Source organism: Ovis canadensis, chromosome 3 (assembly GCF_042477335.2).
Source record: "Ovis canadensis isolate MfBH-ARS-UI-01 breed Bighorn chromosome 3, ARS-UI_OviCan_v2, whole genome shotgun sequence".
Taxonomy (NCBI): domain Eukaryota; kingdom Metazoa; phylum Chordata; class Mammalia; order Artiodactyla; family Bovidae; genus Ovis; species Ovis canadensis.
The window spans coordinates 193,406,756-193,433,356 of NC_091247.1; the positions used below are offsets into that span (position 1 = coordinate 193,406,756).

A 26,601-nucleotide genomic window follows, 5' to 3' on the forward strand; every position below is an offset into this window, starting at 1 on the left:
TGCCTGCCAATTCTAAAGAGCCTGCCTCAGGGGAGGAAGACTCTTTAAGAAGATAGTTTAAATATTTTGTTAAATTTTTCCATCATTTCATTTCTGCAACAGCTGATATCTAGCTGTCCTTTTTATAAGGGTGAGAACTTTCTCTGTCTTATCTGATAAATGTTGTCTAGGTTCCATTGACAACAGTGTGTTATCCAAAATGCCAATTTAGTTTGCAAAGATGGAACTCCAGGTTTTAAGTATGTATACCATGTTATGATAGGATATGGTAGTACTGATGGTCAGACAAATGGAAATGGTGGGGAGATAAGAATATAATGTGAAATAAACTCAGTATTTTAATAAAGTAAAAAAAAAAAGTAAAGAACCTGCCTCATGGAGAGGAGTTTAGCATAAAGGTAAAAAGGTTGTTTGCTAACCTGAACTCTCTTTTAATGAATCCATGTCCCAGAGTTTTAAGTTTTTTACATACTAGTAAAGCAGTGTTCCAGGAAAGGAAGTCTTCACAGTGATACTTAACTTTGTGGCTTAAGGAGGCAGAAGTATAAAATGTACCCAAGAAAGGAGGAAGTACAACTAAAACACAGCTCAGTTACACAGGCAGACCCGTCGTGGGGGAAAGGAAGGGATGCGTGTGCGCTCAGTTGCATCCAACTCTTTGCGACCCCATGAACTGTAGCCCACCGGGCCCCTCTGTCCATGGAATTCTCCAGGCAAGAATACTGGAGTGGGTTGCCATTTCCTCCTCTAGGGGATCTTCCCAACCCAGGGATTGAACCTGGGTCTCCTGCACTGCAGGAAGATTCTTTACTGACTGAGCCACCAGAGGAGCCTAAAGGAAGGGATACAGAAACACAAAGCCTAAGAAGTAAATGAGGCTGGATTTGAGGTTCTGAGGGAGCCAGAAGTTTCCCTTCTATGTAGGCGCTGAGAAGAAAAAAATAGGTCTTAGCTTCTCCACCCAGACTTGTCACACATATGGAAAGGACGGGCTGCGGAAACCTCAGCCTCAGGTGCTACCTCGTCAGAGGGTCGCCTCCGTAAACAGTTTGGCTCAAAGTTATTGATCCTTAGGACTTGGATGGCCCTTTTGATACTGAGATGGTGGAGCACACTCACGACCTTCAAAGACAGTAAGTCATCCTGCAAAACAAAACAAAGAAACTGAGATGGCAGGAGCACCTTCTCAGGAAGATCTCAGAAACTCACCTAAAGGTAGAAGGGCCCCTCAATAGGCCTCAAGGGCTCGTCAGGTTTTTCAAAGTTTGTATTTGGTAACAGAACCCTTTTTCCTGTTCTGAACAAAATTTTCTCCAGGATCCCAATATACAAATAGAAGAGAACCAAAATTCACATTGTTTCAACTGAAGCTGACTTCTACCTATTTATCTCTCTTCTACTGAGGTAAGATGTTAGGCCCAAACAGCTCTGAAACACGCAGTGTGAAAAGCAGTGAAAAGTGACCTGCTTTGACGTGATGTGATAAAGCAGATAACTGAGTCCCAGTGATCTTCACTGATGACTGAGAGCTGGTTCTCTGAGCTGAGGCATATCACAGTTTGCAGGGAAACCAGAAGACTGTTCCTGTTATACCATCCCCCAGCCTCAAGAAATCTCTGGTTCTGGATTACTGTGCTTTATCCAGCAGACAATGTGAACAGTTTGGGAAAAGCTATCTTAATCAATGCAAAGCTTTTGGTGAGAGGTAGAGAGAGAAGAGAAATGAAGACGTTATAAGCACCAACATATATCACCAAACAATTCCTTCAAGGAATAACTTTCACCAATCTGTAACTATAGGGAACTTCTCCAACACACCAAAACAAAGTATTTTACAAGAAGGTGATGGGGGAGGCAGTGTCAAGGTTAAGTACCAGTCTACTTCCAAACACACCCAGAAAATATATAAGGAAAATATCCACTTTAGCATACCTTACAGAAAACACATTTCTTTTCTTTTTTTAAAAAAACCTTTTATTTTGTATTGGGGTATAGCTGATAACAATGTTGTGATAATTTCAGATAGACAGCAAAGGGACTCAGCTATACATATGCATGTATCCATTCTCCCCCGAACTCCTCTCCTATCCCAGCCACAATAACACTGAGCAGAATTCCATGTGCTATATAGTAGGTCTTTGTTGGTTATCCATTTTAAATATAGCAATGTGTACATGTCCATCCCAAACTCCCTAACTGTCCCTTCCCCTCATCCTTCCCCCCGGCAACCATAACTTCAAGAACACATTTCCTATATGGGAAAAATTAAGCTATTATAGAGATATTTTAAAAATAAAATGATAAGACAGCTTAAATCCAAGCAAAAATAATTTCCTGAGCTTTTTTCTAGATTAAGTTCTTTTTTTTTAAATGTAACTTTTATTTTATATTGGAGTATAGTTGATTTATATCTTAGTGTCATTAGACTGACTTCTTAAAAGCAGTGCTTGATGGTAAGTTAGAAAGGGCATTTATCATATTTTAATCTAAGACTGAGACACCTATTCAAAACATTTCCACATGGACTATTCTCAACCAACTGAAGTCTGTCAGATTGAAGAGAAAAATCGAAATGCATAATGTTTACAATGTAAATAAAATGTTAATTATTTTAGTTTGAGGGATTTTAAAAGTAGGGAACATTTTCTTTTAAATCAAAACACATGTTTTTGAGGGGAGGATTTTTTAAAAATCCTTTATTTTCAAGTGATTTTAGATTTATAGAAAAGTTGCCAAAGATAGTACAGAGTCCCATACAAATTTTGCTCAGCTTGCTCTAATGTTAACTCTATATGTCATGCTCTATATAACCATGATAGTCAGCAAAACTAAGAAATTAACACAGACAATAATGAAATTCAATTAGACCCAGGCTTTACTCAGACTTCCCTGGTTTTTCTACTAGTCCCTTTTTCTGATCCAGGATTCAATACAGCACACTACATACAAACAGATGTTTTTATGACTTAGGATTTCTGGGGTTAAATCTAAGGTAATTTATTCTTTCATAGACATGAAAATTATGTTTGCCTTTTGTGATTTTCAGTCTGAATTTGCTCACATTCTCAGGTGAGCAAATTCTCACAGCTCACATTCACACTGTTCTCAGTATGAACATCCTCATATGTAAATAGGCAGGCCAACAGCCACAAATGCACTCTGACTTTCTACTACTTTCTAACAGTGGCAGCATGGGTAAGTTACCTGATTTCTCAGTTTTTTTTGTTTCCTCATCTAAAAGCTGGGGATAACAGAGTGCTACCTCAAGCACTGCTGAGACCTGAGCATTAATTATGAGTAAAGAGTTTAAAAGAGTGCCTGGCACACGGTAAGTGTGCAACATGCCACCCACTGGTGTTATTTCACCTACGGCTTACGTGATGTGCCCACCATGGTTCAAATTTTTGTTTCAGTGATGGAGAAGAAAATGAGCTGGACCCCAGCTTTCTTTGCTATTGAAAAATCCCTAAATAAATCAGCTCTTTGAAACTTTCCACTTATTTTAAAAAGATACTTGTCTGAACTGGAGACCATAGCAAAAATCAACAAAGCCAAAAGCTGGTTCTTTGAAAGGATAAATAAAATTGACAAACCATTAGCCAGACTCATCAAGAAGCAAAGAGAGAAAAATCAAATCAATAAAATTAGAAATGAAAATGGAGAGATCACAACAGACAACACAGAAATACAAAGGATCATAAGAGACTACTATCAGCAGTTGTATGCCAATAAAATGGACAACGTGGAAGAAATGGACAAATTCTTAGAAAAGTACAATTTTCCAAAACTGAACCAGGAAGAAATAGAAAATCTTAACAGACCCATCACAAGCACGGAAATGGAAACTGTAATCAGAAATCTTCCAGCAAACAAAATCCCAGGTCCAGACGGCTTCACAGCTGAATTCTACCAAAAATTTCGAGAAAAGCTAACACCTATCCTCCTCAAACTCTTACAGAAAATTGCAGAGGAAGGTAAACTACCAAACTCATTCTATGAGGCCACCATCACCCTAATACCAAAACCTGACAAAGATGTCACAAAAAAAGAAAACTACAGGCCAATATCACTGATGAACATAGATGCAAAAATCCTCAACAAAATTCTAGCAATCAGAATCCAACAACACATTAAAAAGATCATACACCATGACCAAGTGGGCTTTATCCCAGGGATGCAAGGATTCTTCAATATCCGCAAATCAATCAATGTAATTCACCACATTAACAAATTGAAAAATAAAAACCACATGATTATCTCCATAGATGCAGAGAAGGCCTTTGACAAAATTCAACATCCATTTATGATAAAAACTCTCCAGAAAGCAGGAATAGAAGGAACATACCTCAACATAATAAAAGCTATATATGAAAAACCCACAGCAAACATTATCCTCAATGGTGAAAAATTGAAAGCATTTCCCCTAAAGTCAGGAACAAGACAAGGGTGTCCACTTTCACCGCTACTATTCAACATAGTTCTGGAAGTTTTGGCCACAGCAATCAGAGCAGAAAAAGAAATAAAAGGAATCCAAATTGGAAAAGAAGAAGTAAAACTCTCACTGTTTGCAGATGACATGATCCTCTACATGGAAAACCCTAAAGACTCCACCAGAAAATTACTAGAGCTAATCAATGAATATAGTAAAGTTGCAGGATATAAAATCAACACACAGAAATCCCTTGCATTCCTATACACGAATAATGAGAAAGTAGAAAAAGAAATTAAGGAAACAATTCCATTCACCATTGCAACGAAAAGAATAAAATACTTAGGAATATATCTACCTAAAGAAACTAAAGACCTATATATAGAAAACTATAAAACACTGATGAAAGAAATCAAAGAGGACATTAATAGATGGAGAAATATACCATGTTCATGGATCAGAAGAAGCAATATAGTGAAAATGAGTATACTACCCAAAGCAGTTTACAAATTCAATGCAATCCCTATCAAGCTACCAGCCACATTTTTCACAGAACTAGAACAAATAATTTCAAGATTTGTATGGAAATACAAAAAACCTCGAATAGCCAAAGCAATCTTGAGAAAGAAGAATGGAACTGGAGGAATCAACTTGCCTGACTTCAGGCTCTACTACAAAGCCACAGTCATCAAGACAGTATGGTACTGGCACAAAGACAGACATATAGATCAATGGAACAAAATAGAAAGTCCAGAGATAAATCCACACACATATGGACACCTTATCTTTGACAAAGGAGGCAAGAATATACAATGGAGTAAAGACAATGTCTTTAACAAGTGGTGCTGGGAAAACTGGTCAACCACTTGTAAAAGAATGAAACTAGATCACTTTCTAACACCGTACACAAAAATAAACTCAAAATGGATTAAAGATCTAAATGTAAGATCAGAAACTATAAAACTCCTAGAGGAGAACATAGGCAAAACACTCAGATGTGTATAACGGACTTTTGGACTCAGAGGGAGAGGGAGAGGGTGGGATGATTTGGGAGAATGACATTCTAACATGTATACTATCATGTAAGAATTGAATCGCCAGTCTATGTCTGACGCAGGGTGCAGCATGCTTGGGGCTGGTGCATGGGGATGACCCAGAGAGATGTTGTGGGGAGGGAGGTGGGAGGGGGGTTCATGTTTGGGAACGCATGTAAGAATTAAAGATTTTAAAATTTTTAAAAAAAATGTTGAAAATTAAAAAAAAAGAGTCAGAAAAAAAAATAAAAAATAAACAGATACTTGTCTGAATTGAGAGAATATCATTGATATATATACTCTGCAATGTGTAAAACAGAAAGCTAGCAGGAAGCTGCTATATAATACAGGGAGCTCAGCTTAATGCTCTGTGATGACCTAGAGGGGTAGGATGGGGGTGGGAGAGGGAGGTTCAAGACAGAGGGGATACCTGTATACTTACAGCTGAGTCACAGTGTTATACAGTAGGAATTTTACAACATTGTAAAGCAATTATATTCCAATTAAAAAATAAAGCTATTATATAAAAATAAAGGAAAGTTAATATGGATATATGATTCTTACACAAATTAAGAGAAAAATATACTATAAGACTTTCATATTTAATTTTAAAATTTTGTTCAGAAGTAATTATAGCAATTTTTAACAGCTTTCACCAAATAAACAGCAAGGTCCAAGTCAATAAAATTAATTAAACAGTCTCCACTGTCTTAAAAAAGAAAGATACTTGTGGTAGTTGGATCCATATCCTAGACCACAAAAAAGCCATTTAAAGTATCTTAGGCAGGACACTCCTAGTACCATGGAGTCTAAAACAAGTTCTCCCACAACCCATCTCTCCCTGCTGTTGTGAAGTAGGGAAAAATTTTTCTATCCACTGGACAGAAGGCTAGAAATACACAAGAGTAAGGAAGGAAGCCGAGTGAAGCCCTACCTTTCCCTGTCTCCTCTTCACTCCAGCAGAACTGGGCTGAAGTGAGAAGGACTAGGGGGTTTCAGGAAATAGTTCTCAAAAGGGGAAGGGAAAAGACAGTTCCAACGGAACCATCAGAAGGGCACCCTTTCCAGTGGTCACTACTAATAGAAGTGTACCACTTAGAAACCGCCAGGGCTGCAAAACTCTACTTTCAGTTTTAAATCTTTTTATGGGATGTTATTCTATATCATAAAATGCACCCATTCAGAAGTGTACACGTCAATGTCTACATTGTTGAATATATATAAAGTTTTATGCAGCTTAAGTCAGGGTTTCAAAATTTCCCAAGCCTATTACAAATGCCAAATCCCACAACATCAACTTAGAAAACTCTGCCTGTCCCTCTCCTCAAATTAAAGCAATACCTTCAAAATCTGGTAGAACCACTGTGAAAACACTGTATTTTGCTTACTCAATTTCTGTGTTTTTCAGAGAAAAGCAACTTTAGCCTCCCCAAACCCCAGGAGTGAGTCACTTACAACAGTCATGTAATGAAGCATTCGACCATCTACCCGTCCTTCATCAAACTGGGTCTTGTACTGGGGGAGGCCAATATCATCCAACCATCCTATGGATAGAAATGAGTTCCGTTAAGAAGCCACAGAACATCGGTTCTTGTGATGAAAAAGAAAGAACAGCTATGTATGTGTATGTATGTGTGGGTGTGTGCATAATTTTATACACACTCATTCATGAATTGAAAACCTCTTACTAGTGACCCAGTTGAAATCCAGCTTTCCATGATTGGTTTCTTCTTCAGATCCCAGGGCTTGCAGTGCCAGTTGGAGTTTCTTTCGATGAAGGGAATGCTTGATTCCAAGCTCCTGAAATAGCAAACAGAAACACTGGCATTACAGCTCTGTCAACATAGGCTGGCGGCCATTGGCAAATGATCCCAATACCTCCAAAATCAAGCTAGTATTAAAGACTCAATAATTACATTAAATCAGAATACTAACCCCAGCTATAAAATGTTGCTGAATAAAAGGCTCCTGAAAAGCCAAGACCACTGCAGTTGATTTAGTGGTATGTTAGATATTCCCACTAGGTTCCTTCCTTTGCAAGATTGGAACTGTAGGATGCATAATACCAATTCTACTCTCATTTCGTGTGTGTGTGCTAAGCCGCTTCGGTTGTGTCCAGACTCTGTGATCCTGTGGTCTATAGCCCACCAGGGTCCTCTGTCCGTGGGATTCTCCAGGCAAGAACACTGGAGTGGGTTGCCATGCCCTCCTCCAGGGCATCTTCCCAATCCAGGGGTCGAACCCACATCTCTTATATCTAACATGCATTAGCAGATGGGTTCTTTACCACTAATGCCACCTGGGAAGCCCACTCTTATTTTGCACCAGCTGTTAAATAATTGGGAAGAAATGTTAAATAACTGGACATAAAATGTAAGGCTTTTCTCCCTTGTGCAAAGTGCAATTGAATTGCACATATTACATTGAGAAGATGGACCAATGATAAAGCCACAGAATGGTTTTGAGAATATGAACTGAAACTTTATGATTATGGCTCTATAATGATTCTTTCATTAAAATGCCCAGTGGCTTAAGTGTCTCAAAGGAATCATTAAGACCAGGTCCTCCCTTTTTAAGTCCATGAGATAAAATAAGCACAAAGCAGGGAACTCAAGCTTTTTGCACAGTACTTACTAGCCTTACTCACTTTCCTTTCTGGAAAATAAAACAAGCCTATGTTCATATTTTCTCTCTGTCTCTCTGTCTCAAACAAAATAGAGGCATTCACCTTCTCTAGGTCTTGTTGAGAAGCCTGCAAAAGTGTCTGGCCAGATGCAATCCAGTGCTTGCCAGAATTCAGGTAGGACCCCAAGCCCTGTTCCACCAGCCAACTGCAAACCTGATCCTTGGTCCACTTGGCAAATGGCATATCCAAGTCACTAAGGGAAAATGAACAATCATATGAAAAAACAATTCAAAGCCAATCCTGTAACTTATCATGAAGGTGGAACAACTGTATGTTTAATAGATACAAAGATTCCCATCTGACTATGAAAAGTCTAATTTTTAGGATGTATTTGGTGAAGGAAATGATACTTCCTCACAAGGGAGATGAACGCTCCCTTGTGTCAAACAAAGCCACAAAAGATTCAACATGACTTAAGAAGACCTTGTTCTATGGAAGAAGACTGAGTTAAACGCACAGATCAAGGGATTATACTAGTACCAACCAATGTTGTTTAGAGGTTGAATCTTCAGAGAACACTAGATCAGACTGAAGGAAACTCAAGTCTAACTTGAATTAACTTTAGTAGAACTACAATTTCTCTCCACGTGGTATTCAATGAAAAGAGGGCAATATGCCATTCCTGAGTGTGAGATAGTGCAATCAAAGTAAATTTTTGCTTTCTTTTGCTATTTTTAAATTAATTTTTAACCTGGAATCTAGTTGGTTTATAATATTGTATTAACTTCTTATGCTGTTTTTACAAATGGCATTCTTGTTTGGAAAAAAAACAGTGTGGCAACGAATAAGAAAATTTCTTTTTAGAGCAGCACAAAGAGTTCCTCTACTGTGTACAAGAGAACATATGGCAAACGAGACTGCTCCATGTTTGAAGAAGGCCAAAGAGTTTCCTCCTTGACGAAACCGGTGCCCAGTGTTCTGTCTGGTGGGAGGGACCATGTGTGAAAGGTTTCCAGCCTATTTTCTTTTTTAAGATTTAGTATCAATGACTTGTGCTATATGTTTGCCAACCACACCCTTTGATGTTTAGCAAGTCTGTGGAGCAGTTCCAAACCAGCCCTAAACTGGGATAAAGGTGTAGGAAAAGTTCTTAGAGTCTTAACAGTACACAGTCCTGATAAACTGAATTCCAAAACCATGTATGTCTTTTAAGTGCTTTCACATTATATATTAACTGTTAATGTTTGGTGGTTTAGTTGCTAAATTGTTCCCGACTCTTGCAACCCCATGGACTGTAGCCTGCCAGGCTCCTCTATCCATGGAATTCCCCAGGTAAGAATATTGGAGTGGGTTGTCATTTCCTTCTCCACGGGATCTTCCTGACCCAGGGATCAAACCCAGGTCTCCTGTGCTGCAGGTGGTCTCCTGCATTGCAGGCAGATTCTTTACCGACTAAGCCACCAGGGAAGCCCTGTTAATGTACACTGAACAGTTATTTTTTTGCCAGATACTTAAAGTGTATCAACTCATTCAATCATCACAATCATCTTTTGGGGGTAAGTACTAATTCATATTATGGGAAACAGAGGCAGAGAGCATGAAAGTAATAGGTTAAGGTCACTCAGCTTACAAGAAGTGGTGAAGTCAGAAATCAGGTCCAAGCAGTCTATCTCTAGAACCTATTCTCTCTTTTTTTTCTCCCCCTTAATTATAGTTGAGTTACAATGCTGTGTTAGTTTCTAGTGTGAAGTTAAGTAATTTAGATATATAAATATATATATATATTCTTTTTCATATTCATTTCCATTACAGTTTATTATAGGCTTTTGAACATGGTTCCCTGTGCTATACTGTATGACCTTGTTGTTTATCTATCATATATATACTAGTTTGCATCCGCTAATCCTAAACTTCCACTCCATCCCTCCCCCATCTCCTCTTCCCCTTGGCAACCACAAGTCTGTAGAACCTATTCTTAACCACTACACTTTCCCATCTTTCCAGAGCTACGCTTTAGAGTTCCTATAATTATTTTTTACGTAAAATTTAAATCCAAGAGCCATTCTAGTACAGATGTTGCTGACATTTCAGCTCAGGTTACTCACCTAGCTCACAGAGCCCTCATCTTCTGTATAGTTCCTCATTAACCACAGCCAAACAGCACTAGTCTAAGGATGACAGAAGCTTCCGTAGGTGCAGCAGTAAGCAATGGATTCAGCTGTCTAACCCAGGGTCAATAATAACACTGCAGATGCTCACAAGACCTTGATGCTTGGGAGGTAATGCAAATGTCCATTCATGTGGCTGCTCCTACCTGTTAGACTGTCCCAAATCACGAGACCAACCCAATCGGGGCCCCGCAGTTGCCCTTGTCCCTCCTCTTTTGAATTCAGACTCAGACATGTCATCTGGGTTGAATGTAGTGGACTGACTTCTCCTAAGTCTGTAAAGAAGACACAGCACATTAGACCTGAAGATGTCTTTGACTTTAATTGGAACATTTTAAACTGATGCTTATGTAGAAAAGACATTTGGATTTAAACTTTGAGACTCAAAGAGTTAATGAATCCCATCACAATCTTCCCTCTGTAAAAGGATCACAAAAGCCCTAAAATGTTGTAACCATTTTTAGCCAGTTTGCCAATCATCCCTACATTTGAGCCACATATAAGACAAAGCTCTGTTACTTACTTTCCGAAGAGTCTCATAATACCCCGGGATTTTTTTTTGGAATCTGGAGATGGTGGAGACATCTGGAAGGCACTACTTCCCTGTGAATTTTTCGGCCGAGGAGATACACCAGCCAGATCTAGGTGCTCCGGTGTCTCCTTCTCTGTTTCAGCTATTCCAAGAACAGAATACACACTTGATGAATTTTAAAACATGGGTGAACATGCCTAGATGTTAACCGCCGCAGTTTAAGCAACTATTAAGAATTCTTCTTCTGTTGATCTATAAACCAGTGACTTAGAAAGAGCACCCTGCAAATATTAAAAATGGAACACAAATCTACATCCTACTCTACCATCTACTTTGTTGTGTATCAAGTTTATTAACTTGGAAATTATATCTTCTTTGAGATCAAAGGTAAAATAGCATTATCATACTCTTTCCTTAACTGATTTGAATCCATAATGAAATCATTCTCGAAATTACTGCAGTGCTTGGTACTGTTGACTACTTCCTACAAAGCCATCATCTCCTTTAGCTTCCTGACATAACAAGCTCCTAGATCTGCCATCTGAAAATTTCTTTGCTGTAGCGCTGTTTTCTCTTCCTCTTTCACTCCAAGATTCTCTCCTGGGTTCCTTCTGCAGGATCTTTTAACAGACTCACTCACTCTATGCTCAGCACGAAATGATGGCTTTGCTCATTTCATGAACAAAGCAACTGGTATCAGAATCTCTGAGCCTAAAAATCTCTCTCCCCAGCTTCAGTATCTGAATGTCAGTGGATATTCCCAATTTGATGTGCCAAGAGTACCTGGGACTTAACAAATCCATCCAATTTTCCTGAGAGTCTTCTTTTACATTTTCTTATTTCATATTTCATTAATACCAGGTAATTTTCTCCCTGTTACTCCAGTCTAACCTCTTTGTCATTTTCTTTTCATTCCCTTCTCCCCTTTGGCATTTACATCGAGTTGGTTACCAAGTTCTGGGAATTCTTTATTTAAGAAATTCATTCTTAATTATAACCTGTTATGTTCCAGGAACTAAGAAAAGAATGAACTGGATAGTCATAAATTTTTCTTAATAAAATTATTTTTCTTTTGATAGGAAACTAGTGCCTGTTGATTTTGCTTTAAGAGTAACACCCAAATCTGTTATCCTCAGACTTTCCAGCATCAACTCTCCTCATTTGTTTAGCTGTCGATCTCACACTAGCAAACACAAGGATGCTGATTCCTCGATGTGAGAACACGCACTTTTACAGAGCAAAGTAAAAGTTGTACAAAAATCACAGGGACAGTGTTTCAGCAAGATCTAAAAGTTGCAGAGGCTGACTTGTCTATGAAGCAGAGCTGTGATTACAGGTTATGGTAAGCAGCATTGACTGGCCTCTCAGTATCAACAATACATTTCTCCTAAGAAAGATGCAAACACATTTGAGAACAGTTGTCTGGATAGATCATTTTCATTCATCCTGTGTATATGCTGGACATTTAAGGCAATGAAGAGAGAAGTCACTTTTGTTGACCCATATTAACATGTGGATACCTATACAAGGTAATAGGACCCACTGGGAAAATCAAAGGAATCTATCCATTCAAACCCTACAGCCACGATAGAGGTACTGGGGTCTCTGAAAATGCTGCCCAGCTCTCCCTCATTTTAAAAGCATCCTGTTTTTATTTATTTTGAGGATAACCTCCCTACCACTGTATTCTTTAAAAAGGAAAACTGAGCTTTCCCTCTCCTAAAATCGCTTTGGGGGTAATTCCTCAGATATTGCTATAACTAAATGTCACCTCCATCTTCAAAGTAATATGTCAGAAGGATGTTCCTCTAAGAAAAGTAAGTCTAAAATGATTGTTTTCAGTGTTTCCCACAGACCTGTTCAGCTAAAAACATTTCTTCCTGGAGTCTGGGGAAACGTTACCATCGAGGAGGAACTGCAAGGCCCTGGGAGTTAGTGTGATATGATGCACTTTGGGGTGAAGGAGCTGGATTTATGACGCCAGGACATTCCTGCCCTGCACTTTGCCGGCTGCTGGGCACATCTAGGTCTTCACAGAGCTGCTTGCAAGGTGCCATTAGCATGGGTTACAGCAGCATTTAGGCTTAGAAGCGGAGGCTCTACAGAGAGTCCTGGTGAGCGGAAGGTGGAAGGAAACCTCTGGAGTAGAGGACTCCATTTTTTGATGCTGCCAGCTCGCTGTCTAGTGATCAGGATGCCAAGAGCAGGGATTAGCTTGGTTGGGAGCACAGCGCTGGCAAAGGCAGGCATGCAGGGGTACGGTACCTAAGGTGGGTGCACTGGCACTTCGTTTACGATCTTCAGAAATCCCAACAACGCACACAATCACACGCAGCCCAATGGAGAAAACACAGGGGAATGACAAAATGAAACACAGATCAAACTCCTACTCACAAAATACACACAGTGAGAGGGGTGCCACACTGTGCTTCCGATGCTACACACAGACTCTATTAGCAGTGTCAATACAGGGTGAATTTCAAAGTAGATGGGAAGCTGCTTGTAATGATGTCAGAGAGAGCCACGGGTTTTGGTTTTTCCTCTAAGTTTACACCCAGAACAGGGAGCAGAGTGAGAGAGTCCACACCAAGCTATCTTTACCTCTGAATTAAGCCTGTGGAAGCATTTTTTAATTAACTTTTCCCCCCAAGTCATTCACCTTCATTTCTGAGAAAAAGAAATGTACAGATAGATGAATAAGGAAAGAGACTGATCTTTTCCTGACTCTGGAAGAATTAAGGAAATGGCATTTTGGCCACACATACCCAAGTTTGGCGCGCTTGCTGTCCTCTTGTTACTTTTGATTTTAAAAAAACCACGACCAAAGGAAGATCTGGCTTTCCGAGTGCCAAAGGGATTGTCATCCCCGGAAGCATCATGTCCTGGAGCTTTGGGAGGGAGGGTCCCAAAGAGACTGCTCTCTACCGGAGCTTTATCCTGAGAGAGAAGTAGTGATGACTGTGACACAGCATGAACATGCATAATTACTGGTACACAGCAGTACCAAATATGTTACACACGTGACTCTAGTTAACAAAGGATTACTGAACTAACACATTAACTATGAATGTCAAATGTCCTGTTAGAAGTTTAAAAAGTCAATTCTGATTTTTACTTAAGGAACAATGACACAAACATGGTCATCACCAATCTTAATCCATGTGTTTAGGGCTTCAAGTATTTAGGATAGATATAGACATTCTCAAATTTTATTTTAATTTTATTTGCCTCGTTCCCTCAAAGACGCAGAGATAAAACATTACATCACTGGAGTAGCTGTAGATTTCCTACTTTCCTAACAATCATGACAAAGACCTGGTTATGATATAGTTCACAGTCTTTATAATTACAACAATAAAATCCCAATACAATGTAATTATTCTATAAAGTAGACATTAGTTCTGACCTTCTATACCAGCAGTATAAGAACTTTTCTACTCCAGTTAAATATTTCCTCTCAAAGAATTAATGATAAAATGAAAGCACAATCAGCAACTATTTAAGATATATAATTTTGAAATGGGGTTCTGGGTTATATTCATATCTCACCTTCTAGTTACCAAACATGGATTACCAGTTTTCAATGACTGCGATACATTAAAATATGATTAATCATTAAAACTATATACACTGAAATTAAATTTATCTTGATTGATTCAAAAGCCACTTCAGATCCTCACAATATTTCAAAATCCTTATCAAGAATTTTAACTGTGACTTTAAATACAGGCATACCTCATTTTATCGCATCACCCTTTATTGTGCCTTGCCGATATTGTGTCTTTAACAAACTGCAAGTGTGTGGCAGCCCTGCATTAGTGCTATTTTTCCAAAAGCATGTGCTCACATTGTGTCTCCATGACACATTTTGGTAATTCTCAATCTTCCAAACTTTTCCATTAATATTATATTTGTTAGGGAAATCTGTGATCAGTGACCTTTGATGTTACTATTACAAAAAGGCGACAGCCCGCTGAAGGTTCAGATCATGGTTAGCATTTTCCAGCACCTTTTAATGAAGGTATGTACATGGTTTTTGCTCATATCATGCTACTGCAGATGTAATAGATTATGGTAGTATAACGTAAATATAGCTTTTATACACACTGGGAAACCAAAACATCTGTGTGACTCACTTCACTGCAATATTTGCTTTATTGTGGCAGCCTGGGCCTGAACCTATAATATCTCCGAGGTCTGCCTGTAACTTAATTTTGAGCTTTCTGGTTATTTAAATTGATAATTATACTGTTTCAGTATTATCCAAGGATTCTTTTGTCTGCATGTTCTCATTTCGTGAACATCTCTTGTCCTCTCTCTCTTTTCTGCAAAAATAGAGAGAAGGACAAAAGAAAGGCAAGAGAGAAGAGCAAACAGAGAGAAACAAGCTTTTAAGGTAGCTATTTTTCTCTACATTTCTACCATTCATAGTAACTAAACATGTACAGATGCCACAGTTCAGTGATTCTGTTATCTATGTCTCAATGCTCTATATCAAAATCATTTCACATCACTTACTGAATTAGCAAGACAAAAAGAACAATGACTTGAATTGGGACTGGATCTACTTTCTGTGCTTTGTCAGTTACACCTACTCATGACTCAAGGCAGTAAGAGCCAACAGTCGAGAGACTGCATCTGGAGAGAGCGTGCTTACCAGACTGTGACCTGCGCAAGGCTAACATTTGAAAAACAATAAAGAAGAGCCAGAACCCATGTTGACGATGCCTTTAAAATACCAGCATGTCTGCTGTGGATAGACACTGGTTATAAACAGCTGGTGATCTTTCTAAGAAGGAATTTTTGTGAAGTGTAAGGAAACCCAGGTTTGGTTGTTACTGTCATCAAGTAGCATAGCCAAGAGTTCGGAGCTTCGCCTTTATTTTGCTCTTATTGATGTGAAAGTCATATAACATAAAAGTAACTATTTTAATTTTTGGCTGCGCCACATGGCTTGTGGGTTCTTGATTCCCCAACCAGGGATCAAACCCATGACTCCTGCATTGGAAGTGCGGAGTCTCAGTCACTGGACCAGCGAAGTCAAAAGTAATGATTTTAAAGTGAGCAGTGCAGAGGCATTCAGTACATTCATGGTGTTGGAACCAACACCTCTACCTGGTTCTAAAACATCTCCATCATTCTAAAGTAAAACTCCTTATGCACTATGCAGTTTCTCCCCATCCTCTCTCCTCCACTCCTGGTAACCGCCAATTTGTGTTCTATCTCTACGGATTTACTTATTCTGGTATTTTACATAAGTGAGATCATATAATATGTGAACTTTTGTGTTGAGCTAGATTCATTTGGCTTGTTTTTCAGATTCTAAGAATTTTGCTTTATTAGAGACATTTAAGTAGTCTTATGTTTTATATATTAAGCAATCTTATGCATTATGTATTAAGAAGTCTGACACATGTATTAGACTCTCAAACATTTCTACATTGTAATCTGGACATAAAACTTACTTCGGAAGGCTTTGGAATAGACTCCTTTTCCTGTTCAAAACAACAATAGTAGTTAAATATTGTTATAGGAATTAATCGATTTAGAATTTCTCACATATAATTCAACAAATTAAAATAAATTTACATCTATTTCAGGGCTACAAAATCTCATCTTTACTTATTTTCTGCAATACTTTATTAATGTCTCCACATTTGACTTTATGTTCTACTTTCAATCCTTTACACTCATATTCCTTAATATTTATCATTAACTGCAGTATCTAATACTTTTCCATTATTGAAACCACAAACGGGACAAGATGAAGATCCCTAAATATTTCGCCTCAGGGTAACAGACAGAAAAAACACAGGACCAACCCCGTCTGATGACTCTTTCTTCAGATTGCCCAGGCTGCTAGACTTCTGCAAACTTGAAATTCTAAAAATAACAACAATAATAATTATGATTAATAGTAAGTGGCTCTGGTGCCACTGCTTCTAAGTATAATGCCTTAGAAAGAAACTAAAATTGCATGTGAATGGAGTCCTGGTAATAAAAGAAAATCTGGATTCAGACAGACATTTATGTGCTTAACTAAATTATAATGTTTAGTTCTTTTAAAAGCAGGGGTGGTTAACTGTCCCGCCAATAACTCTAACTGTCCTGCGAACATTAGAATGGCTGGAAAAACACTTAGGACTATCCTGTGATGTCAATGTTCAAAAATAAACCAGTGTTTTCCACAGGCTAGTGGTGCCTCCTTTGCATATACACATTTACACCAGGAACTTTTAAAATGGTTGTGTACTTTTTATATTAATCCTTCTAATGAAAATAAAGGATGAAAAAGTATTACTTTTCAGTTCACAACGGAATCAGTTTTCTGAGTCTGGCAAAGCACTTTATTTTACAGTCCTACTGAAGCATAATAGAGGAATCCCTGTTGTGATAAAAATTTGTATAAAACCTTAGTGAAAGCACAGTGACAGTGTGAACACCTGGGAAAGTCTTGCTCTTCTCATAAGCTGCATTCAATTATATGCAGCTGTTGTTACTCAAACTGAAAGCAGGAATACGTGACCAGTTTAAAAACAAGACAGAATAAATAACTTTGCTCTAAGAGATCTCTTCAAGAAAATTAGAGATACCAAGGGAACATTTCATGCAAAGATGGGCTCGATAAAGGACAGAAATGGTATGGACCTAACAGAAGCAGAAAATATTAACAAGAGGTGGCAAGAATACATAGAACTGTACAAAAAAGATCTTCACAACCAAGATAATCATGATGGTGTGATCACTCACCTAGAGTCAGACATCCTGGAATGTGAAGTCAAGTGGGCCTTAGAAAGCATCGTTATGAACAAAGCTAGTGGAGGTGATGGCATTCCAGTAGAGCTCTTTCAAATCGTGAAAGATGATGCTGTGAAAGTGCTGCACTCAATATGCCAGCAAATTTGGAAAACTCAGCAGTGGCCACAAGACTGGAAAAGGTCAGTTTTCATTCCAATTCCAAAGAAAGGCAATGCCAAAGAATGCTCAAACTGCCGCACAACTGCATTCATCTCACACACTAGTAAAGCAATGCTCAAAATTCTCCAAGCCAGGCTTCAGCAATACGTGAACTGTGAACTTCCAGATGTTCAAGCTGGCTTTAGAAAAGGCCAGAGATCAAATTGCCAACATCTGCTGGATCATGGAAAAAGCAAGAGAGTTCCAGAAAAACATCTATTTCTGCTTTATTGACTATGCCAAAGCCTTTGACTGTGTGGATCATGATAAACTGCAGAAAATTCTTCAAGAGATGGGAATATCAGACCACCTGACCTGCCTCTTGAGAAATCTGTATGCAGGTCAGGAAGCAACAGTTAGAACAGGACATGGAACAACAGACTGGTTCCAAATAGGAAAAGGAGTATGTCAAGGCTGTATATTGTCACCCTGCTTATTTAACTTTTATACAGAGTACATCATGAGAAACGCTGGGCTGGAAGAAACACAAGCTGGAATCAAGATTGCCAGGAGAAATATCAATAACCTCAGATATGCAGATAACACTCTCCTTACGGCAGAAAGTGAAGAGGAACTAAAAGGCTCTTGATGAAAGTGAAAGTGGAGAGTGAAAAAGTTGGCTTAAAGCTCAACATTCAGAAAACGAAGATCATGGCATCTGGTCCCATCACTTCATGGGAAATAGATGGGGAAACAGTGGAAATAGTGGCTGACTTTATTTTTCCGGGCTCCAAAATCACTGCAGACGGTGACTGCAGCCATGAAATTAAAAGACTCTTACTCCTTGGAAGAAAAGTTATGAGCAACCTAGACAGCATATTGAAAAGCAGAGACATTACTTTGCCGACTAAGGTCCGTCTAGTCAGGCCATGGTTTTTCCAGTAGTCATGTATGGATGTGAGGGTTGGACTGTGAAGAAAGCTGAGCACCGAAGAATTGATGCTTTTGAACTGTGGTGTTGGAGAAGACTCTTGAGAGTCCCTTGGACTGCAAGGAGATCCAACCAGTCCATTCTAAAGGAGATCAGCCCTGGATGTTCTTTGGAAGAAATGATGCTAAAGCTGAAACTCCAGTACTTTGGCCACCTCATGAGAAGAGTTGACTCATTGGAAAAGACTCTGATACTGGGAGGGATTGTGGGCAGGAGGAAAAGGGGATGACAGAGGATGAGATGGCTGGATGGCATCACCAACTCGATGGATGTGAGTTTGAGTGAACTTCGGGTAATGGTGATGGACAGACAGGGAAGCCTGGCGTGCTGCGATTCATGGGGTCACAAAGAGTCGGACACGACTGAGTGACTGAACTGAACTGAACTGAAGATACAGGATAATGGAATATACTAACAAACTTTTAAAAGGCATTTCTCATGTATTTATGTGTAAATAAGTTACTAGAAATGTCAACTACTAAATAAAAAAACGATAATGGAGAAAAAAGATCTCATCTTTGAGTATAGTTCTGAAAATATTTTCCTAATTTCATCCAGACTTTAACCTGGATAAATGTAGCCATTAGGTCAGCTTATTAAGCTGAAAGTACAAAATACCAGAGCAGCCTTACCAGCTGCTGTGATGCTTTTCTGACAGACATACTCAAAATATAGGTCAGTACAAAAATGAAAAAGCATTGAACTTCACATGAAAATTGATGAAGGAAGGCTCAAGATCAGCAGAAAGCTGGCATGAAATAATGGTAAAAGAGCAAGTATTTATTTGTTTCTTCACAACCCCCACCCCCACCCGCTCCAGTCATTACGGCTGCATTCCCTTATGCAGGCCTCAGGGTCACCTGCTTCTAATACTAATCATTGTTAGTGTAACACACTTTTTGTGTCCCAAGCAGCAATCATATTTTTCATATTTGATAAAACAGAACTTACGCAAGACTATCACACAGTTGAGTTTCAGCAGCAGAACCAATTCCATCACTAAAATATTGCAAAAAGAAATTGATGAGATTTATGGACAAAAAAAAAAAAGACTCTATATTCCAAGTGAACAAAACTGTCAATGACAAAAAATTGTGCAAAAACAGTTACCTCTCTCTCTTTTGATATTCTACTTAATTTTACTTAGTCTAATTGAAAGATTAGGCAATTAATTTGGGAACACATTCCCCCCACATTCCATTTGCCCAGGGAGAGACTATCGTATCCTTGTCTTGGCTCCTTGACAACATCTTTCAAACAGTCTCAGGAACATGACTGTTGCTATTCTCCTTGCAGCCCTTTGATGGCCACCTGGGACCTACGATATACAAGCCAAGGTCCCTCTCTAACCTGATCAGCATACTTCCCCGGCCGAACCTCCAGTTACTTCCTGCTTCACACCTCTTATTTTAATAATTCAGAACTGCTGTGGGCCTCCCTGGCCTGTGTCTTGCTGTTTCTTGCTTCTCTGGGTAAAAGATTACGTCTATAAATAAATGCAGGCCACTCCTGCTTTTGGTGGATCTACTTTTTTGAGTATTCATATTGCAGTGTTAGGTCATAAATGACATACCTCTCCTCAAATGAAGTCTCTGGCTTAGAAGGCAATTTTGCTTTTTCAGAAGTTTCCAAGCCTTTAGATGCTGGCAATAATGAAGGGATTGAAACTTGCAAGATGCTGGTATGGAACTGTAATGTAATAATAAAAAACCCCAAATCAATGCATCAAACAGAACATAAGCCACAGAGTAACAAAGAGATAAATAAGACAAGTGGTCTATTGCTAAAATTTCATACACCTGTGTTTAGAACTCTATCCTTATATTAATAGAATGGTTTTAGGACATAAACATCCAGATGAGGTAATCAGAGGAAACATTCAGAAGAAGTTAATGTGCATTTGAAGAAGACACCAAATATTGAGAAGAAGACATAATAAATACCATTAAGAAAGTTAACAGTAAATCCTAACCACGTTAAGCCCTGACTGACATCTTGGCCCTGACACACTTGACTAAGCGAACTTGACCTTAGGCAAGTCACTTAACTGTGCATTCATTTTCTCCCCTATAAAATGATAATGTCAATGCCTACCTTACAGGGTTGCAATAATTGTAGATGAAATTTCGTTAAAGAGTTTTGTAAACAAAGCACTATTTTCACTTTAATTTCTACCATTAGTCTAATATGGTAGTTAATTATTCTATATGTGCACAGGTTAACTAACTTCAGTTAACAGAACTGATGAAAAGTGTCATTAAAACAAATTATAATAGATTTTGTGGGTACGCTACTTAAAACACAAAGCTTAGTAGTAACAATATTATAGCAAAAATAACAAAAAAGCATAATATATCTTCTTCCCCAAATGCTTTGCATATTCTAAGGATGGATTTTGTGAAAGGCTTTCTAAACACAGGTTTTCAGTAATTTCTGACAATTAGAGAGCAGTTAGATTGTGAGCCACACCATGAAGAAATAAATGAAGCACTTAAAAAAAAATTCCAGTATAAAATGGAAAAAACTTGCCTCAATGAACTCATTTTTGAAAGTCAACCAATCCAAGACAGCTCTTGGCTTCTGGGAGTAAGTCAGTCAGGTAGGGACCCAGGCCAGGAACACACTTCTGAGTGCCAACCAGTCAACAACAGCCTCACCTTCACAACCACAGACAACTGATGCCAGCTCACTCCTGCCACTGAAAGCCCAATGTCCCTGACCCACCAACAAACTCACTTACTTAAATAGGCAATAAAAACAGCTTTATGAGATTTGTTTCAGTTACTGAGTGGCAGTCCCATTCTATGATACTAGAAAAAGTTATAAAATGTGAAGTCTGTTAAGGATTGGGCACAAGATGGAGTCACTCATGCTAAGCCCTATATTAGCAAGCCTGGACATAACTGTATTTTCTATGCTCAGCTTTCCAAGACAAGGAAGGACTAAGTCAACCAGTCAGCACTTCCTGTTCAGTACAAGTTACCTGGCTGGGACCCAAGACCTCTATTCTATGTAAAGGAATAACCCTGCGTTATACCAATCAGCACAGGACAAGTAAGACTTCCCTTTTCTGCTCCACTCTGACTATAACAGCTGATAGGATGCTGCTGGATTCATGAATCACTGAATAAAGCCAACAGATCTTTAAAGTTTACCCAGTTGAATTTTGTTCCTTAACAAGTAATATTATTATAAAATAGATTACTTCATTATCACTTTTTTCAGTTTGAATCATTATGATTCATTCCAGGCAATTTATTTAACCACCATACCCATTTTTGGACGTGCACTCATTTCCTTGGGTTCCTTCCTTGGGAAAAATAGCTATACTAGCAAATTGACCCATTTTCTAGATTTCCTTTAAAAATTTAGGGCTTTCACTCCAACCTCAAATTGCCCTCCTGACTTTTCTTTAAAGATGAGGCTGAACATCTTCAGTCATCCTAAAATCATTCTTGTTCCAAACTTCATTTCAGTTCAGTTCAGTTCAGTCGCTCAGTCGTGTCCGACTCTTTGCGACCCCATGAATCGCAGCATGCCAGGCCTCCCTGTCTATCACCAACTCCTGGAGTTCACTCAGACTCACGTCCATTGAGTCGGTGATGCCATCCAGCCATCTCATCCACTGTCGTCCCCTTTTCCTCCTGCCCCCAATCCCTCCCAGCATCAGAGTCTTTTCCAATGAGTCAACTCTTCGCATGAGGTGGCTAAACTATTGGAGTTTCAGCTTTAGCATCATTCCTTCCAAAGAACACCCAGGGCTGATCTCCTTCAGAACGGACTGGTTGGATCTCCTTGCAGTCCAAGGGACTCTCAAAAGTCTTCTCCAACACCACAGTTCAAAAGCATCAATTCTTCAGCACTCAGCTTTCTTCACAGTCCAACTCTCACATCCATACATGACTACTGGAAAAACCATAGCCTTGACTAGACAGAACTTGTTGGCAAAGTAATGTCTCTCCTTTTCAATATGCTATCTAGGTTGCTCATAACTTTTCTTCCAAGGAGTAAGAGTCTTTTAATTTCATGGCTGCAGTCACCATCTGCAGTGATTTTGGAGCCCCCCAAAATAAAATCTGACACTGTTTCCACTGTTTCCCCATCTATTTCCCATGAAGTGATGGGACCAGATGCCATGATCTTCGTTTTCTGAATGTTGAGCTTTAAGCCAACTTTTTCACTCTCCTCTTTCACTTTCATCAAGAGGCTTTTTAGTTCCTCTTCACTTTATGCCATAAGGGTGGTGTCATCTGCATATCTGAGGTTATTGATATTTCTCCTGGCAATCTTGATTCCAGCTTGTGCTTCCAAACAGTATCTGTCATTAACCTACAATTCACATAGTGAAGACTTTTTTGGTAAAGATATGAGGTTATCCGGCTATGTCCCATATGGAACAGCAGCTGCTTTAAACAAATGGAGCACATGCCGTGGCCATCATACAGTATTTTTTCTTTTAGTGTAAATATTTAACAACTAGAGAATTTTTCCCTCTAAAATAATTCTCATTCCTTAACTAATTCCATAGGTTTTTTTCCCTATCAGTTTTATTAAAAAAAATCTATGACAAACCTAGACAGTGTATTAAAAAGCAGAGATATCACTTCACCAACAAAGGTCTACATAGTCAAAACTATGGTTTTTCCAGGAGTCATGTACAGATGTGAGAGCTGGACCAGAAAAATTGCTGAGTGCCAAAGAATTGATGTTTTCAAATTGTGGTGCTAAAGAAGCCTGTTGAGAGTCCCTTGGATGGCAAGGAGACCAAACCAGTAAATCCTAAATGAAATCAACCCTGAATATTCACTGGAAGGACTGATGCTGAAGCTGATGCTCCAATAGTTTGGCCACCTGATGCGAAGAGCCAACTCACTGGAAAAGACCCTGCTGCTGGGAGAGATTGAGGGTGGGAGGAGAAGGCGGCAGCAGAGGATGAGACAGTTGGATGGCATCATCGACTCAATGGACATGAGTTTGAGCAAACTCTGGGAGATAGTGAAGGACAGGGAAGCCTGGCGTGCTGCAAGTCACAGAATTGAAAAGTTTTGGACACGACTTGGCAACTGAACAACAACAACTGACATATAGCCACTGTGAAAGTTTTAGGTGTACAGGATAATGACTTGACTTACATACACTTTATGCGATTGCCATAGTTAAGTTTCATTAAATTAACATTTATTACCTCATATAGATAGGTGAAGAAAAAGTTTTTCCCTTACGATGAGGACTTCTAGGATATACTCTCTTTTCAACTTTCAAATACACAATACAGTGTTAACTATAGTCATCACGTTGTACATCACATCCTAGTACTTACTAATAGCCTTTGTACCTTTTGACTACTTTCATGCAGTTCCCCTTCTCATTAATACCTTTTTAATGACACATTTCAGCTAAGAGAAATGTTGTTTTCTCATTGAACTGTTTCTCATTCAATTGAAATTTTGTATTTTCATTATGTAATTATGAGCAACATATATAAAAAGTAAAGATGCTATTTGATTCCTTCTCACAATTTCCTATAATAAAATGTTAGAAGAGAGATGACCAAAGAAGGATCTGTTAAATATAAAGGAGCCAAGATTTAATTGAAAAATCAAACTGTTTCTCATTCCTAGTTTCCCTAGATGGAACACTACATATTAAAATTAAGAAATGGTTTCAAGGCCGAGATCAAGCACAGGTGTTGTCAGGAAAACAGCCTTAAGATGAAGCCACAGGTGTGGCTTTGTTAAGAGAGGAAAATTTGAGGTGATGCTCTCCTTGAACCTTTCAAACAGGTCAAAAAACTCTAAAGATAAAGGGATATCTCATAGTGGCCTCACAGGGAACCTAAGGTTATGAAGGCTTTTTTGTGAAGATATTTGTGGATATGATTTTATCTAATGCAGTGAATTATACATTGATTCATAAGAAATTCTAAATGTTTAAAATATTCTGTTAATTTAGACTGAAGGGAATATAGCTAGTAGAAAATGAGAAGAAATGAAGGTTCTGTGACCTAAATGCACACTCAACAGAAAGCTGCTGCTGCTGCTAAGTCACTTCAGTCATGCCCGACTCTGTGCGACCCCATAGACGGCAGCCCACCAGGCTCCTTGAGGCATCCATGGGATTTTCCAGGCAAGAGTACTGGAGTGGGGTGCCACTGCCTTCTCCACAACAGAAAACTACTCATCTGCAAATAGAGGTTTCTTCTTATTAAAACAGAAGGATGGCTCAAAAGGAAGCCAAGCACCTAGAGGACTAGGCTCCACGGAATTGCTATGGACTAGTGACACACGTGTGTCTTGTATTTCTCTATTTTTCAATGGGAGTGCCTACAGCAGCTACATTATGTCTATCCCACCACTGTGTGCTGTATGTGTGGGGGACAGACAGCTCGTCCTTTAAGTTCCAGGTTCCTTAAATAGAATGGAATGGTATTCACAAAGCTGTGCCCAAGAAAATGGACCCAAAGAGCTTCATCTATAACTTGACCTGATCTGTACGACAAGATCCAGGGATGCTGATGCCAAATTGGGAAGAGGCTGAGGGGTATTTGAAGAGGGGATGAATGTTATTTTCCATGGGAGAGGGATATAAATTGTTGGAGCCAGACAGCCAAATATGGTTGCCCCAATATATCCCATCCTATGTATTTTTATGATATTGGCACTTGTTCATCAAGAGGTAGAGTCTATGTTCCCACTCTTTGAATCTGGATGGACCTGTGACCAGAGGAGAAGAGATTCCACATGACTTCTGAGATAAGTCACAAAAGGTGGTAAAATCTGCCCAGTCCTCTCCTCGGGATGCTCATTCTTAAGACCCACCAGTACACGACAGGAAGCTAAGCAATCATATGCGGTTGTTCCAGTCTGAGTCTCAGCTGAAGTCCTAGTCAATAGTCTGCCTCAACCACCAGACAAGTGAACAGAGTAGGCTTCAGATGACTCAAGCCCCTAGGTTTCTCACCATTTCAGCTGATGTCCAGGGGAGCAAAGACATGATGTTCCTGCCAAGCCCTGCCCAAACTGTAGATTCATCAGCAAAACCAATGTTGTGGTTCAAGCCACAAAGTTTTGGGGGTGGTGTGCAGCAGATAACAATAATAGATTTTGGTGCCACTTTGAAGTGAAAGTAATATAAGTGAGTTTAAGACTGTTCATTTCCCTCAAGCTGCTTTTTTCAAGTTTAACAAATTGAAGGGGAAATTTTCTTCCTTTTTTTAATTTGAAAGTAGTCACTATTTATTAACTGATCAGATTACAAAAATAATCATGGTAGACACCCTAGTTCAAAAGACTTGTTGATCTGGTCTACTGTACTGCCAGCATCTCCACCTTCTACAAAACATGTGGCCCTTCTCTTCATTCCACCTTGTGAAGACAATTTACAGGGCTATAGGAAGGTGTTTGCTGCTTTAAAGCATTTTCCAATACTACAGATCCCACGAAGCAGATCTTTTATGCAGATGATACCATATTTACCAAGTGATCAAGCAACCAATGTGTAATCTGTCGAGGCAATTTACTTCTTATTGTTTTTCCATAACTAAGCTAGTAGATAATTCATTTGCTGACATCCAGTTTGGGTACCTCCACGCAATACCTGGCTCCACAATACCTAGCTTGTTAACCGAAGTCCATCACCTTTCTGTGTTACCATCACAAGTGACTAAAATTTATACACTCTCACTTTGCCCTCACTTTATTCATTGCCTACTTATTTTTTAGTAAGTAGATTATAATCTCATATTGAAGACTACATCCATCTCCAAAGGATTCATGTCTTTCCCGAATTATATAAGTGATTTTGACATTGTCCAAGTCTTTATTTTTTTCCTTTTTAAACTTTTTATTTTGTATTGGGGTATACCCAATTCTTGGGGTCGCAAAGAGTCAGACATGACTGAGTGACTGAACTGAACTGAACTGAT

At 38.9% G+C, this 26,601-nt stretch overlaps 1 protein-coding gene across 31 annotated transcripts in view; it reads right to left on the reverse strand.

Moving 5' to 3' along the window:
* PPFIBP1 (PPFIA binding protein 1) overlaps positions 1 to 26,601 on the reverse strand; it is a 203,192-nt gene that overhangs the window by 5,109 nt on the left and 171,482 nt on the right. For 20 of the 31 annotated variants that reach the window (XM_069585482.1, XM_069585489.1, XM_069585479.1 and 17 more), the window contains 12 exons: positions 20,251 to 20,366; positions 19,629 to 19,676; positions 16,612 to 16,672; positions 16,255 to 16,284; positions 13,555 to 13,726; positions 13,055 to 13,087; positions 10,781 to 10,931; positions 10,404 to 10,532; positions 8,192 to 8,342; positions 7,152 to 7,263; positions 6,919 to 7,007; positions 1,021 to 1,143 (listed from right to left, as the gene is read on the reverse strand). In XM_069585482.1, the coding sequence (XP_069441583.1) occupies positions 1,021 to 1,143; positions 6,919 to 7,007; positions 7,152 to 7,263; positions 8,192 to 8,342; positions 10,404 to 10,532; positions 10,781 to 10,931; positions 13,055 to 13,087; positions 13,555 to 13,726; positions 16,255 to 16,284; positions 16,612 to 16,672; positions 19,629 to 19,676; positions 20,251 to 20,366 (1,215 nt within the window). The remainder of the gene's footprint in view (positions 1 to 1,020; positions 1,144 to 6,918; positions 7,008 to 7,151; positions 7,264 to 8,191; positions 8,343 to 10,403; positions 10,533 to 10,780; positions 10,932 to 13,054; positions 13,088 to 13,554; positions 13,727 to 16,254; positions 16,285 to 16,611; positions 16,673 to 19,628; positions 19,677 to 20,250; positions 20,367 to 26,601) is intronic. The other 11 variants (XM_069585491.1, XM_069585499.1, XM_069585481.1 and 8 more) reach the window with 1 other exon arrangement.